The 16699-nt window shown below is 31.3% G+C and overlaps 2 protein-coding genes and 1 pseudogene across 4 annotated transcripts; 1 reads left to right on the forward strand and 2 right to left on the reverse strand.

Annotated features, from left to right (window-relative positions):
• Window positions 1-547: 547 nt before the first annotated feature.
• On the forward strand, window positions 548-3078 carry LOC111293903 (inositol diphosphatase DSP5-like). The gene is made up of 5 exons (XM_022886956.2): window positions 548-849; window positions 1307-1400; window positions 1916-1973; window positions 2086-2129; window positions 2499-3078. Exons 1-5 carry the CDS (start codon window positions 698-700, stop codon window positions 2754-2756), a joined length of 606 nt encoding a protein of 201 aa, XP_022742691.2. The 5' UTR covers window positions 548-697; the 3' UTR covers window positions 2757-3078.
• A 4273-nt stretch (window positions 3079-7351) lies between these two features.
• On the reverse strand, window positions 7352-8092 carry LOC111293956 (protein METHYLENE BLUE SENSITIVITY 1 pseudogene; annotated as a pseudogene). The gene has a single exon (XR_016327444.1). The product of XR_016327444.1 is annotated as a protein METHYLENE BLUE SENSITIVITY 1 pseudogene (transcript).
• On the reverse strand, window positions 7352-14917 carry LOC111294310 (WRKY transcription factor SUSIBA2-like). Of its 2 annotated transcripts, none has more exons than XM_089743319.1 (5): window positions 14382-14917; window positions 13044-13205; window positions 10746-11635; window positions 10479-10637; window positions 7352-10234 (listed from the first exon to the last, which is right to left on the reverse strand). In XM_089743319.1, exons 1-5 carry the CDS (start codon window positions 14676-14678, stop codon window positions 9487-9489), a joined length of 2256 nt encoding a protein of 751 aa, XP_089599445.1. In that variant the 5' UTR covers window positions 14679-14917; the 3' UTR covers window positions 7352-9486. The 2 variants fall into 2 exon arrangements, with proteins under 2 accessions (XP_089599445.1, XP_089599446.1); XM_089743320.1 differs by having other exon boundaries at window positions 10479-10633; window positions 10742-11635; window positions 14382-14910.
• Between the last annotated feature and the right edge of the window lie 1782 nt (window positions 14918-16699).

A 16699-nucleotide genomic window follows, 5' to 3' on the forward strand; every position in this document is an offset into this window, starting at 1 on the left:
ATGACATATACAAATTAATAGATCATTTAATTTTTTAATTTTACAATAGACAATCAAACGTTGTCACCTAAAAATTAATTATTATATTAATTTATTAATTTTTAAATTGAATATAATTGAATATGTGATATTTTTAATTTTATTTGTAAAATTTAAATCTTTTATCAATTATATAAATTGTAGTCTAATAAAATAATTTCCAATTATTAAAAAAATTCCATTTTAAATATATATTTTGTTTTTCTAACCCAAAAAAAAAAAAATTGAAAATGAGAAAAAGAATTATACCGTGTGAGAATGAAGGATTCAAAGAACATCCACAAAATCCAAATCCAAGTCAAATGGGAATCCAAGGACCACTTCCAAATCTAATCAGGTTCTTGACCTTTAAGCCGCCTCTATTTTTCCACTTTTACCCCTCCGTTTTACTAAAAAAAGAAAATAATTGTTTTTTTTTTTTTTTTTTTTTCTGGGTTTTACCCTTTGCTCAAATTATTATTTTTAAAAAACAAATAAAAATTGGCCCAAAAACAAAAAACAAAATTGTCTAATCCACAACCAACCAGAAGTTGTTACTCTGTTTCATTGTAGTTTCTGATCGCTGCATTTTTTTTGGTTTTTCTTTATATATAATATATATATATATTCTTTTATTCTTTTTTGGTACTCAAAAGAAAAGAGAGAGAGAGAGAGATTGATGGGGGTGATTGTAGAAGGAGAAGAAGGAAACGGCGTCGTAATGGAGCCGCCGCCTAATTTTTCGATGGTGGAAGAAGGCATTTACAGATCTAGTTTCCCTCAACGCTGCAATTTCGCCTTCTTAGAAACCCTAGATCTTCGATCCGTCATGTAAGTTTTTTTTTTTTAAAATTTATATCTTTGTTTTTCTTTTTTAACTTTTTTGTTTTTGTAAAAAAAAAATATATATGTTTCGTTTTTGGTTGCATTAATGAAGCGATTTTTTACGTCGGATTAATATTGTGTTTTTTCCTATTATTTTAACTTTTTTGGAGGTTTAATTTTCGTTCTTAATGCCATCGATTTTCTGAACAATTAATGAGAATCCTAAATTCTTTCTTTTTTCTTCTGTTTTTCCCTTTTTCTTTTTGCCTGCTTGGTTGCTGAGAAAATTAAGAGAGAAAAAGAAGAAAGAAAGACAAGTTGAAAGGATTAAATAATTAATTTTTGACATGCATGCTGTATTTTGTTGTTCTGAAAAATAAAAAATATATATATTTTTACGAGTGACTACGAAATATACCTTCTTTTAGTTGGAAAATAACTTTCTTTTTTAAAATTTGAACAGATATTTGTGTCAAGAGCCCTACCCTGAGGAAAATTTGGAGTTTCTTCGATCTCATAATATCCGGCTTTTCCAATTCGGGATTGAAGGGAAAACGGTATATTTCCCTACGTTTTCTTCTCTGCTTTTGTGGCAATTTATAGAGCTTTTCATATACTGAGTAACTTTAGTGAATACTTTTTGAATTTAAGTAATTTGCGTCTTTGAATATATGAAGTTGAATCTTTTGCCTATCTAATTCAGCTTTGTTTCAAAGAATTTTGTAGAATTATTAAAATTTCATGAGATTTTTGTGTCACTGATTAGTGAAGGATTTAATGTCAGAGTCAGACCATCTAACGTAATGAAATTTGCTCAAGAATATAATTTGTTTAGTTCTTGGACTTATTAGATACCAAATGTGAGCAACCTTCTGGTCAAGAAGAATGTTGAATGGTCAATATGGATAAATCTTAAATGATTCAAGAAAGTCAATACTATCTTATCTTAAATTGAAGACATTTTATTGTTAAGTGTGATATGATGTTTATGTCGTTAATGGTACATTTGATTCCCGATAGCTGAATTGTATTCCATTTTTGCTTATATTATTGTTTACTATCCTTTGTATAGGAGCCTTCTGTTGCTAGTCTCAAGGATGCCATCAGGGGGGCTCTCAAAATCTTAATTGGTATTGAATTCATAAACCATTGAATTGACTCATTTAGTTTCATTTTTTTTTCTTTTTACCTGCATGTTTTACCTTTATGGATTTCTAAGATATTTATATTGTTCGTTTACAGATGTGAGAAATCATCCTGTTTTGATCCATTGCAAACGTGGAAAGGTAATAGTCCTAATTCAGCTATTACTTGTGCTTCCTTCCCTATATAAAAGTTAAGCTTAGCTGGTGGAACTGAATTTATAAATTAGTTGTTGCTTGTTGTTACTAGGTATGCATGGTACATTCGTGTGTTCAGGCATGAGTTTCATTTAAAGTCTTAGGTTAGCTGATAAGATATTCCTATAATTGATCTATTTGCATGAATTATATGTCTTGTAAGTTGAATTCAATGGAAGCTATATGGAAACAACTATTATGGCTTTTTGGTGCAGTGCTTGGTTGGTTTGTGATTGATTTCACTTATTTAACATTGTGATTTTAGTATTTTTAAAACTTGTAGGAGTTCTAACCTTTGTCTTTTACTTCATGCAGCATCGCACCGGTAGCCTGGTTGGTTGCTTGAGAAAACTGCAGAACTGGTGCTTGTCATCTGTCTTTGAGGAGTATCAACGTTTTGCTGGCATCAAATCCAGGAAAGCTGATTTGAGATTTATAGAAACATTTGATATCATATGCATAAGGCAGTGTCTTCACAGCATCATTTATCAGTACCAAGGATATGGTTCAAAAAAGAGGCGGTTGCTTTACAGCGAAGAGACTGTACAGAAGCCCCAAATAACTTCGATTTAAAAGATTCACACATCGGTTTGAGTGTTACACGGGAACTCACACTTCTTTTCATTGTTACAGATAGGTTTTGTCCAGTCATTACTTTAAAATCAGTTTTACAATTGCTCTTATACAGCTTTTAAAACCCATTGTATAAAGTACCTTTGTTTTCTTCGCATACTTTCCCCTCTCGAATTTATACATGGGAGAGGCAGTTCCGAAAACCCTAATTGAGTTTTCTAGGTTCTGTAGTTCTATTCTACCATAAGAACTAGTTGCATTTATTGAAACTTTTACAGTGAAAGATCAATGAAGAATTTTGATCTCTCTCTCTCTCTCTCTATGTATGACTATTTCTTTCATGGTGTCTTTATGTAACCGTGATAGCATTCTTTTTTTATTGATTTATGGGCAACTAACATATACCATGGACAAAATCTGGTTTTTGTTGTCAAGGGGGGGGGGGGGGGGGGGGGGAAGGTGGGGAATCAATAAAAGGCTTAAACGCTTGGGATTAGCAGCAATGACATCGATAATTTTTATAGTGACAAAAGTATAGCAACAAGAAAGGTATGGCGAAATTATGTTGGAGTTGGAGATGCTGTGTAAAAGAGTAGACCTCATCATAAGGAGCACCACTTAAATACTTAGAATTAAACAAATTATTAAGTTCTAAAAGTCGTTTTGGCAAGACAAATTGGTCTGTACTTCGAACAAATTTGCCTCTCTTATCTTTAAACAGATATTCCTTTTATTAGAGTTGAAGATTTTATTTTTAAGATTTTTGAGTTTGAATTTTAAGATAAATGAGATGACCTTTATGAAATTCATAAAAAAAATTATTATTTAATCAAAATCACATGTATAAAAAATTATGTCTTCTGTTATGATTGGAATTTAATAATTTATATATTTATATTATGTCTGTTTTGTGCAAAACACAAAATTTATTATATCAAATTTATATCAATACATTAAATATAAAATATATTTTTTATCAAATATATATATAATTTTTAATAAAATTTTTAACCATCTCTTTTGTATCTTTTTCATATTTTTGTATGCCGTATCATAATATAATACTTAAAATTATCAGTTCCATTAAATTTTCAGGTGAGAAACTGTGAAAGTGAGAAGGAGTCCATTTCCAGCGATGTGGGCTGGTTGCAATGGGGCATTCAGACTTAGGTGACATTGGGCCGTAATTTATGTTCGATCTATCTCTTCTTAAGCGTACTAATACACCCTCTGAATTTCTAGAAGGAGAAAAAAGTAAGTAAAAAATATTAATTAAAAAAAGAGTGTAAAAAAAAATGAACATCTGGATGCAAATTGTCTACGAAACAAAATTTTAAGCATTAAAGGCCAGTAAAAGACAAGCCAGTTCAACTGTTCAACACTACAAATTAACTAAAGCATTATTCATTTATTTTCAATACGCTTTCCTTGATTCTTATTGCGACATAACAAAATGTAAGTGATGTTTACTTTTGATAAATTCAGAACAATTAATAGTTCTTAAAGCAATTGAATTTAGGAAAAAAAAAAAGAAAATTTAATTTTTTGCAATCAATAATTAATATGGGAACTGTTTTTTCCTTCGGGCTGCCGTGGACTGAGATAAAACATAAGATTTTGTGAAAAAGCAGGACACCCATCCATGCTCAAAAATGTTTTCTCTGGAAGACTGCCAAGAAAACCGCTAATGAACAGAGAAAAAAACCAGAGGAGAAAATCCAGCATGCTTGAGATAGAAGTAAGAATTTTTTAGAAAGTGGACTATTATTAATTGATTATTTTATAATTTAATAAAAATAATTTGATAAATTTAATCTTAATATAATAAAAATAAGAGAGTTTAAATAATTAATTATGATCATTTATGTATGTGTTTTGCACGAGCCAATATAATTTTATTATTGCGCAGACTTTTGACCTAATAAATTTTTCATGAAAAAATTTTTAGGGTTTTAATAAAAATTAATTAAAATCCCCTCGTCACTTTTAATTAACAATATTTATATATTAAAAACCGTTAGTAAGGGAAAAATAAAAAAGAAGATCTAATCTATTTAAAAGATTGCAATTACTTCAACTTACAATTATGTGTCAAATAAGTAGTAATGTTATTAGATTTTATATTTTAATATTCACATACGATTCTTAAAATTTAAGAGTATACTTACACGAGATTTCATTAGTGAACATAATGTAATGAACTTTCTACTATCTAGCTATGATGTATATATAGAACAGATCAGAATGCCAGTTTAGAAATTATCTTATTAACTTTAATTTGCTATATTTTCAAGTAGGAGTTTTGTGTAGAGATGACAAACAATTCTGAGTATTTTGAATTCAAATTTTTTTTATTTAAAATTTTTGGATTTAAATATTCAAATCAATCAAATATATTTTTAAATTTTATGAAATATGTAAATATTTTATTATATTTTTTAAGTTTTAGTTTGAGTTCGGATTGTTTTAAATTTAGGTTTTTCGAGATTCGAATATTTATCTTTTTTATAATCAAATCGAGTTTGGATGAATTTTAAGATTTAAGTTATTTTAACATCTTTAATTTTTGTGTAGTTTTGATAATTATGATTTTTTTTTTAAAAAAAAATTTATATAAAAAAAAAGAGATCAATGTTGTTTTTTTTTGTATTTTTAATAATTTTTTGTTTGCATATATGTGCATATATGTATATACGTGCTTGGATATAAAATAATGTTTATATTTATTTTCATAAAATTTTACACAAAAAAGATATCTTTACTATGAAAAAATACGTTTAAATTCACTCATGCAAATCTTCAAATACAAACGAATTCATGAGTCTTATATACACAGTTCTTAATTGTGATTAGTTAATTATATTATAATCATTGAGTTTTTCTTCGAAGTCTTGGTATTTTGTTGAAAAAATTATAATTATAAAGTGAAAATTTAATGGTTCAAGCCTCCAAGGCTGGCTCTCTTTGCTACAATCCAAAGATTAAGATGTGATAATTTTAATTTTGAGACTTTAAATGCCATATTGAGAAAATATAAGTAGACTTTTCTGATTATCCAGACATATATGATGGGATAAACAGAGCAAAAATGGTTCCTATAACCAGTACATATTTGATCATGGAAATCTAGCTTATCCATGAGCAATCCTTCTTTCTTCCCAGGAGCAAGGAGGTGAACCACTGAATTGAATGTAACGTCTAAAATGGTTCATAAAAGGAAAAATTAATTATCTTCACATTCAAGGGACCAAAGATATTATGCATTGCTTATTCATTTAGTTTGGATCAGACTTGAAGATTTTTCTATGAAATTAAGTTTACCAAAAGATTAAATGTGAATATGAAGGTTAATACAGATCATTCGTGCAATCATTTAACCATTTTTAAAAATAAGAGATAACATCAGATTTAAAATTCAAATATCAACATTTATAATTTTTTTATTTTTAAATTGTGAACTCTTTTTTTATACCAGAAAAAAAGATAAAATTGCAATTAGTGCTGAGTTGACATCATTAATGAATGTATAACATAAATTTTCAGAAAAACTTCAGAGACTTAATATAGGAAACTCTATATAAGGTTTTCAGGTACAAATCAAGACAAATGTTTCTTCATTAAGCCACTTTATTCTATATTACTGACTCCTGATTTGATGGCATTCACAATCTTGAATCCTAGAAGCATTTGGGCACTGCCACCCAGCTCTCATCAATTTGCCGACCATTTGCTGGGGACAACTTTCTAATTTTACGTCCTCTAAAGGAAGGGAATGTATATAATCAGTTAACTCTATGTAATGAGATCTGTTTATGGAAAATACCCTTAAAATACTCTGCCAAGGTTTGAACACCATTAAAAGTCCCGTCCCCAAATCTCTGGTTAAATCATATCAAAATAACATCCAAACTGTCATATTTGCTAAAAGAATTGTAAATAAGCAAAGAATAAGAAAACATGATAAAACAAAATTAATTAGGCAATTTGCTTAACTACTTCTCCATACCCAATTGGTGAGAAGAAGAAATCTACGGAAAGAAAAATTGATATGATTGTGGATTTAATGGGACCAAGATCCCTTCTTTCACGAGAATAAATGTTTGTAGTAAGATAACAGAAAACAGAGCACAAAATGGGAAGCAAGATCTTCAGCAAAGTTTCAGTCATAAGCAAAGTAAAGGGGAAAGCATGAACAATTACTAAGAAATAACCCATCCCGACCAGCATCAGATCACAACATCAAAGATCGATTGCATTCCAACATTACACAAAATTATAACAAAATCATACATAAGCAATATAGAACACAGTAAGCTTACCGAAATGAAGCTTTCATCTGCCAGCTATTAGGCAATACATAATCAACCCAGTATCGGTTAACAATCATAAGAATTTATTATTCTAAGCTTAGCTACCACACGCCTCCAAAAGAAGTCACTCCTAAATGTTTCTAAGAAAGAAGTTCTTAAACTATAAAAAAGCACACACAAAAATCTAAGACACGCACATATTAATGCAAGACAAGAACCATACATTCAACAAACACTTCATTAGCATTAAAATAACGAACATATTAATGCAAGACAAGAACCATATATTCAACAAACACTTCATTAGCATTAAAATAGAGAAGCTATAGCATCACCATCATCATAACCATCATAATCAAGATGGATTAATATACATGATCATCATCATCATAGTCAAGGGAGGCCTTAAAAAAAAAATCCAACCTTTTTCACCTAAACCCCCTTTCTTCTCCCATCTCTACTATCATCACAAACAATTAAAACCCAAAACAGAAAATAAAAAAAAGGAACAAACCCAGATTTCAGAACATCTCCAAAACGCCAAATCTTAACCAAAACAACCATTTTTTTTCACTTTTTAAAGCTTCCCCTAACACCGGGACGGGACTTGGAAGAATCAGCCACAGAAGTAGCATGAAGATTCACAAGCTTTGACTCTTCAAAGGGAATCTTGGGATGCCTCGCATCATGATGTATCTGCATCGACTTCAAATCTGGAGCCGTTGTTTTGCAGTGAGGACACTCGAACTTGGCATGTCCACCCTTTTCGGTCCCTGAACGGTCAGCTAATCCGGCCTTGCCTCCGCCTCGATTGGTTGTGGCGGCGTCGACCTTGGAGGCTATTTCCTTGGCCGTATGCTTCTTGGGCTTGGCTTTGCCTGTCATGATTGAGTGATGATAAAGATGAAAAAAAAAAAAAACCCAAAAACCCTAGGCGATTAAGAAGCTTTTGTTTTGTTTTTTCTTTGGTGACTATCGGGGAAGGAAGAAAGGGGCGGTGGGCTACGTTAGAATTACTGGGGGAAATGGGCTTATAAGAGGAGAGGTGCGGGGAATTTATAGGCTTATATATGAAGTGGGCGTGAGCATGTGTGGGCTAGCAGGGTGGTGGGTTAATGGGTTTGATTCGACGGACTCGAGGTTTAGGTAAGCTTGATTGCTTTATCACTGATGATGAGGTAGGGTTGAGATCCTGCCGTTGATTTTAGGGGTGGTAAGATAGGATGAGTCCACGTACAATAGTTTGGTTAACTTTGAGTTCGGCTTATATTTGGATTATTTTTTATTTAAGTTATTTTTAAAGATATTATAAATCTTTTCTTAATGATAAAAAATATAGAATATTTAAAATTTAAGTTCCAATCTCATAGTTTATAAATTTCAATTAATTTTATATTTTTTAATTTGGTTATCATTTTATCAGGTTCTTCCTTGCCTTCGATTTCTTCAGCTCAAAACAAATAGCCAATCCCATGCCTGTTAAAAACTGGACAGTAAATACGCAATTCCCGCAAGCAACCTTTAGGCAAGTTCACACACAGCTTGATCCCAATGTCACGCTCTCTAAGAGAATAGATAGGGTGTATTTAATCCCATACCGAATAGGAAATGGAAACTGCACGTCCCATTAAATTTTGCGAAAAAAGAATAATGGCCATGGTACACTAGTCTTAACTAAGCTTCAGTAAAGTAATTAAAATTGCAAGTGCAAATGATGACATTCAAGGATATAACATGGTATATTAATTACATTTAAACATCCATGCACCTACTTATCAGCAATCTTCACTCGCAAACAGACATAAGAATCCAGACACAGCTGATAGATTCAAACCATGCCAAGCTCCATACCTATTTCTTCAATAAACTTAACAGAAAAAAAAAATTTCTACTGCTATAAAGCTTTTCAATGGCCTACCACATTGCCCAGGAAAATACGTCACAAAGCATGGAGATTCATTTTCAATTCAAAGTCTACCATATGAGAGCATTCAAATTAATGATAGTTTGTACAGCACTTGCTTCAAATAAGTCAAATGAGTGTTAGTGCTTGGAGATTGAAATTGAGAACAGCCCAATCCTATAGTAGGGTGGGGTGGGGACATTAATTAAATAATCCTATAGTATAACAATTAAATAATAAAACATTAAGAAACAATTTTCACAATTAAGCACAAAGCATCAAGATACAAACAATTTTTAACCTGTAATATTTAGTTTCTATGCATAAAATGGAAAATCATAAAGGATCACATACATATATTTGTTAGAAATTTGTATAAGAAACGGTATAAATAGGAAGGAGAAAAACTATATATGATAATTCAGCAACATAGCTTGAGAAAGAACCTTTAATTCTGGAGAAACTTGAGTAGAACCCAACATCTTACAGACTCTACCAAGAAGCAAATAAATGCGATCTAGGATGGAAAATTTCCATTGGCCTGCGTATAGACTGATGATGATGATGATGATGCACTTGCACGGTCAACAATGGGAAGGCAAGGATCATAAAGTTTGTCACCTTTTAGCTCCTTTTTAATCCCATGGAACCTTGTACCATTCTCTTTTAACTGTTGCCCTAAAAGGAAAGAGTGAGCTGGACCAATTGATTTCGCACCATAATTAATATCAAAACCAGCCAATGATAGATTTGCAGATGTTGGGAGATTCAATGGCAATGAAATTGGAAAAGTTGGAACTGTCGAGGCAATTGGGCCAGATGAATGAGCTCCAATGCAGTTTCGGTTCAGTCCAAAAGAGCTGTAAGGAACAGCATTTTGTATGGAAGGAAACTTCATTTGGTACACCGAAGCCAGAGAAGATGCCCCAAGGTTCATCTCATTGCTGAAATCTCCAAGAAAACTAGGTCTCACATATTCATTTTTAAATTCAGGCTTTTGATCAAAAGGAGGTGAAATATCTTGGATCGGTGTTTCAGGCCTTAGAGCATGGGTATTTCTGGATAATACTAGGGCAGCTTGAGTGTTAGGCACGGTTGGGGGTAAAGTACAACCATTTGAGTTTACATGACTGCTGCTTCTGGCTGCTGGAACTGCATGATTATGTTTTCCATCGTATGTCGTGAGTACATATTTTAGGTTATGGGAAGCTCTTTCCACATGCTTTCTCACAGGACATCCAGGACTTGTGCATTTGTAATAGCTCCTATAAGACAAGCAACAAAATGTTTTCAATAGGTTTTATACAACAAAGAATGAAGCTAGATTTTTTTTTGGTAACCTTTGAGAATAAATAACATGAATTTAACCCTCATAAAACTTGCAGAGCAGTGCATGCTTGAAGCATAAACATAAAATTTACCACTGCATCTTTGGATGATTCATTTAGTTTCACACGCAAAACAAATGTAATGGAGCAAGAAAGAGAGACAGATGACAAGTTTTGGTACCTAGGATTAGGGTTTCCTTTGACAACCTTCTGTCCATACTTCCTCCAACGATAGCCATCATCAAGTATGTCCACATCACTTTCTATTTGCACAACGACTCTTGGTTCACGGAGCGCCCCAGAAGCCACATTCATCTCAGTCAAGCAGCTCTCAGTCTTCCTGCAATGAAAGTGGACAACAAAGCAAAATATATGTTAGTAAAAGCTAATAGCATTGGCCCTTGGATACACATTCACGGAGTCACATGTATACTAATACAGAACTTGCCTTCTTTTTGACTCAGACTCATCATCATTAGCTGCATCATCACAGAGTGATATAATATCCTGGGTAGCCCTACCATCATTATCATCATCATGACTAGCAAGTGCTGATGAAAACTCTGGGGTTTCAGCTGATTCAAATGCACCAACAGATTTCCCTTGAGCAGTTGATAGTGGATCAGAAAGATCAGTTACGATGGATGTTGAGGATGTTCTTTCCAGACCATCAGTTCTCCAATCAGATCCAAGCTTAATATCCTTTGAACCTGCATGGGCATTTCTCCAAATTAAACCACCTTCAACTTTGATACAAGTTCCACTGCCTTCTGCACTCTCTGACATTTCATCAGATGATAAAGTGGACCCAATAGATGGCTGACAACAAGGCTGAGGCTTTGGGTGATTATGGGCACCCTTGTAGATGATTTCAGTAATTTCGCCATCAAGTGATCGCTCCACCTTCTTCTTCACCTGACAATTTGGATGGGTACATTTATAGTAGCTTCTTGGATATTCACTACCTTTTACCTGTTTCTGTCCATATTTCCTCCAATTATATCCATCTTCTGATGTTCTTGCTGTTCCCGCTGCAGTGTTTGTCCCCATCTGATCACCTTCTGAAAGATTTGTGCTGACATCTTGTCCATGAAGAGGCTCTTTCGGCATAGACATTTGATAGCTAGCCAACTCAGAAGGATGGAATCCCAAGTTAGCATTATCATTCACAATGTTATTTAGAACTTTGACTTCAGCAGCTGAATCTACTGCAAAACTCCTTGAAGTAGCTTCTTTGGAAAATTCTGCAGGAAATTCAAAATCCAAAGGGGTATCCAAATGGACAAGAGGTTGATAATCAACCTCAGCTTTCTGAACGAGATTGAAAGAGGAAGAAACCTACACAAATAAAAGTGATCACTAACTGAAGATAGTGGTTTATATGAAACACCTAAATATGCAGGAAGCGGGTGATGGGGAATGCATGTTTGATGATCTAATCCAGAAACCTCTAAAATCTACTGCCTGCCAGGATGACATCAGCCCCTTTTAGAATTGCCCCTAATATTATGACCAAGCATATCAACCATAACAAAGAACATATGTAATGTCAGACATCAATTAATCTACATATGAGCTGCAGGTTCACAATATTATCTAAAAAAGGCAGTTTTCCACTAATGCTAAAATAGGAAAGTCGGATTAATCACACCATAAACATCTGATGATAATGCAAATCCAGAAGCAAACTGAATTCTGTCTGAAGTGATTAGAAAGGCCAATAAATTTACAACCACAATGAACAAAGATGGTTCTGAACTATTTACTTATAGTAAAGTTAGGTCAATAGAATTTAGGAATAACTTGGATTCCACTTCAACCAAACTTCTCAAAGAAGGATAGTTTTAACAGCACAATTAGCAAGCTTCATTTCCTATTTTAACATCCTTAGAATATTGCATCTGAAAAAGTTCAGGACTGACTAACTCCCAAAACCCAAATGAACAAAGACCGACAATAATAGGGAAATTTGATCAAATATAAAAGACAAGGGATTAATCTCAGCAAGAGCTGTAGAAATCTACCCAAAAGCAAATGTCACCAGTTTTATAGTAGAATGAACATAATCTTGATCCGTAAAACCGGTCTGCTTAACTGGTCTTGCATCAAAAAATAAAAAATATGTCAAAAGGAACTACAAAAGGAAATGAAGAAGAGAAGTAATGTGCAATGACAAATACTATATAGAGAAACAGGTAAAATAAAGCTCAAATGAAGGCTGAAAAACAAGACATAGAAGTCATAACTATAAAAGTCAAAGTTTAGATAAGTCATTGCCTATGCAGTTTGTACAGGGGCATAGCTAGAAAAAAAAAATTCAGTGGGATCATATTCATATACTAACTTGTATTATATAAACCTGTAGCATAAATGCTTTTTACATTGTACTATTAAAAAAACTTTTGCCCAAAATTCAATAGTTTTAAATATTAAAAAAAGTGTACATTTAATAAAAAAAAATATTACAAGGAGATATTATCTCATGCAATTACATCTATGATGTAATCATCTTTAAATTTATAAATTGAGTTGAGTTGGGAATCGCTTGACTAAATTTATAAATTTAAAAATTTCAATGGGGTTATATTCATAAACTAATTCTTTGTTTCTTACATGTATAAATGTAACTTTTTTAAAATTGAGTGGCTTGAGAAGGATTAGGAATATGTCAAGTTTATAAATCAAGCAGCCATCATCAGGGATTTAAACTTTATGACAAAGTACTACTAGAATAGAAGGCAATCACCTGATCTTCTAAACTAGAAAAGCTTAGCTGAGAATCCATATTCTGTGGCTTGGAGGTAAAGGAAGAAAATATATTGCCGCCTCTGTCCCCATTGCTATGATTTGGCACTTGACCATCCTGATTAAGCAGTGGTTGAGGATATGTTCCAGTGGTTGGAGATGCCTATGCCAGAAATAGAAATCATCAAGAGAACATGCTAGTGAAAAAATCCAGGGCTATGCATGAATCAAGAACTTTGAGATATTAATTCCTCTATGAGTTAAAAATGATAAAACTTGTTTTTATATGTATATGATGATTTTCTTTAAACAGATAACAAATTAAAAAAAATTGTGACTAGAGGACTTTCCTTTTTCTTTTAAATATAATTGATAAAACACAAGGCAAGTATAATACAATCAAGTTCATAAAGAACTCAATACTCATTAAAGCTTTCTAACATGCTTCACTTAATTTAACTGAGCTTCATTCTTGCCAAAAAGAAAAAAAAAAACTCGTTTTAAATGCACTTGTATAAGTTTTTCAGAGTTCAGATCTAACATTATGAATCAAGTAAAACTACAATCAACAACACCAGACATTAAGAACCCTTTATTAGCATTCCATTGAGGGGTTTCTAAGAGTTTGTTTTGTATAATCCATGACCCTTTACTGATACTAGTTTCTAGTTTCCTTCTACAGCTGACTTATCACCAAACAACTAAAATATTTCCTGTGGAGGCTAGATTTTGAGGCTGCCAATGACAGCAAATAATCTAAACATTTATATGCTGATGCAAACCTAAAAAACTATGAATGCAATAACAAATGCCTGATTTATATACACCCATACACCATGACTTTCATATTATAAGTACACAATATCAAACGTCTTGTACAAATTTTGAGGCCAACATCCTTGAATCTAATAAAAATGCATGGAACAAAAAAAAAAAAAAAAGAGCCTACAAATAAACGAATAACTAAAAGACTTTAACGTTATTACACATGTACACTCTATATTACAGTAAAATCATGTATTCTATTCCCAAATTAATTAGCACAATTTTATTTTTTAATTATTGGAAAACATTAGGTTTTTAATTCATAATCTAATCTACTTATTGCTATTTTTTTCCGAAATTAAAAAACAAGCAAAAAACCAACAACCAAAAAGAGCCTAAAAGATGACCTTTGCCACTAAAAAGAAGCATTCAAGATGAACTTGTGACAGAAATAATAAAATATTTCGGTTTTTTCTTTAAAATTGTTTCCAGAGCATTTAAAACTTTTATCATGGAAAATTTATTAATTGAGAAAAAATAATACATAATTAGTAAAAAAAAGAAGGGGGGGTACTTGAGCGTTGGGCAACATAATAGGAGAATCCAGTAAAGCAGCGGGGCTAATCCCAGGAGGAATAGTAAGGTAAGGCGACCGAGCCGATGGGGAGCCCAAAGGGCTAGTGGAGGTCCGGAACCTCGCCGTACTTATCCTCTCCGCCTTGAACCCGCACGTTGCCGCCCTCCTCTCCGCAATGCTACCGCCTATCCTACCACAACCGCCGCCGTGATCAAAGGTTTTGGAATCATCATTATCGCCATCACCGGTAACGGATTCTTGGCGGTTGGTGAAAGCGGTTACATTGTGGTCCATGGAAAAGGGAAACGGAACGAGAGTGTTAAAGTCACGCAGCTGTGGTTTCGGAATCAGGCATTTGGTTTTTCAAAATGAAAAAAAAAAAAAAAAAAAGAAAAATTCTTGGGTCTGGTTCAGCTGATGGAGCTGAAATTATGAGAGAGTTTTTCAGAAGAGTTTCAAGTTTTGAAATGGAAAATTTAGAAGGAAGCGACAGAAAGAGAAAAGTGTTTTACAGTTTTTTGGTCTGATTTGTTAAGCTAATTTATTTATTCTGTCTTACCATATTAAAAAAGAAACTACATTACTATACTAAAAATGAAAAATAAAATAAAATAAAATTAAGTACTACCATTAATTTTTTTTTACCTTCTAAAACTTTCCATGAAAACGTTATTTTTTTACTGTATTTTGAAAGCAAAATTTGGTAACATGATATTCAATAATATTTTTGTATTTTAAATTTTTTATAAAATTTTAATTACATATATTTTTTGAACATATTACCGATAATTATTATATTATAATTAACCAAACATAATTTAAAATTATATTAAAATTATCGAAATTTTATATAAAATTTGTATTTCCAAGTGATAGATTTTTATATAAATTTTTATTACAATTGGATGATTATAAAATTTTAGTAAAAAAATTTATAAACGAAATTCATCCTTTTTTCATCTATAGTTTTTGATCATTAGAAAATGAAAATTTCAAAGAATATAAAAACAATAATCTAATTTAGTTAAAACAAACTAGACCTGATAATATAAAATATAATACAGTGATACGATATAAAAATAATATAAATAAAAGATATAAAGATAAAATGATTTAAAATTAAAAAAAAACGTAAATATGTTTAATAAAATTAAAAATTTATACTTTATATTTTCGTGGTAATACAAATTGTAATACGTGATTTTTATATAAAATACGATACGAATATAATATTTTACATGATATAATAATATGAATTATTATATCTAGAATAAATTATGATTTAGTATAATTTTGTTGAGAAATTAGTTATATACATTCTTCTATCTTCTTTGATTTCTTTGAATCAAACAAAAGCACAATGAAAAGTATGAAGAGTTAGAATTCAATTTTTTTAGAATGATTGCATTTTTCATGTATAAAATTTAAAAGTTTCTCATTTAAATTTTAAATGTAATTTTATTTTAAATTTACGAGGAAATAATTTTTTTATTATTCCATTATTGTACTTTCTATTTGAAATTGTGATCATCATTTTATATAAAAAATTTGTGATTCACATTTATTTCTATGTAAAATTTTGTTAATTATGATTCCATCAACCCAAGTTTATTTTTTGTATAATCTTATTTAAGTTCTATGTTTTATAATTTTGCGTATGAAAAAATTATTTCCTGTTTTTGGATAAGCAATTATAAATTTTCTATTCATTATGTTTCATTTCATGCAAACGTGAGTCATAATTTTCATTAAAAAATAAATTTGCAAATCGACATTTGGCGTGTGTCTCCCTCTTTTCCGCCGATGATCGTGTTTGGCAAAGCGGAAGGCAAAGCCATAAACCCCTGAAAGAGGTTAGATAGGCATTAAAGCTTTTCCCGGTTGAAAAGACACATGGAATTTCTACTCCACATGTGTACAGATGAAATTTATCCTAACCTAAATTCCGAAATTTATTGCACAAAATTTTGTAATTATGCACACGTTCAATTTGCTTGTCGTTTTTGAATGGGAGATGTTTTATCTCATTATGTGAGAATAATTTCAATTTTGTGCATATCACAAAGACCAATAATCCAAAAACTATGGCCAGTTTTTTTATCTAATAATCTTTATAATAATGGTAAAATGTTAAAAATTTTCATAATGTGAATTATTATTAATGGATGCTTTTATAATTTAATAAAATTAATTGATAAATTTAATTTTAATAAAAGATATATATAAAAGTTTAAATAATTTAAAAGTGATAACTTATATATAAATTTTATAAATCTTATTAGGTGTATGGTATTGTGTAATATGAAGATTTTTGT

The sequence above is a fragment of the Durio zibethinus genome, chromosome 14 (assembly GCF_047325235.1).
Source record: "Durio zibethinus cultivar Kanyao isolate XHJ-2024 chromosome 14, ASM4732523v1, whole genome shotgun sequence".
Taxonomy (NCBI): domain Eukaryota; kingdom Viridiplantae; phylum Streptophyta; class Magnoliopsida; order Malvales; family Malvaceae; genus Durio; species Durio zibethinus.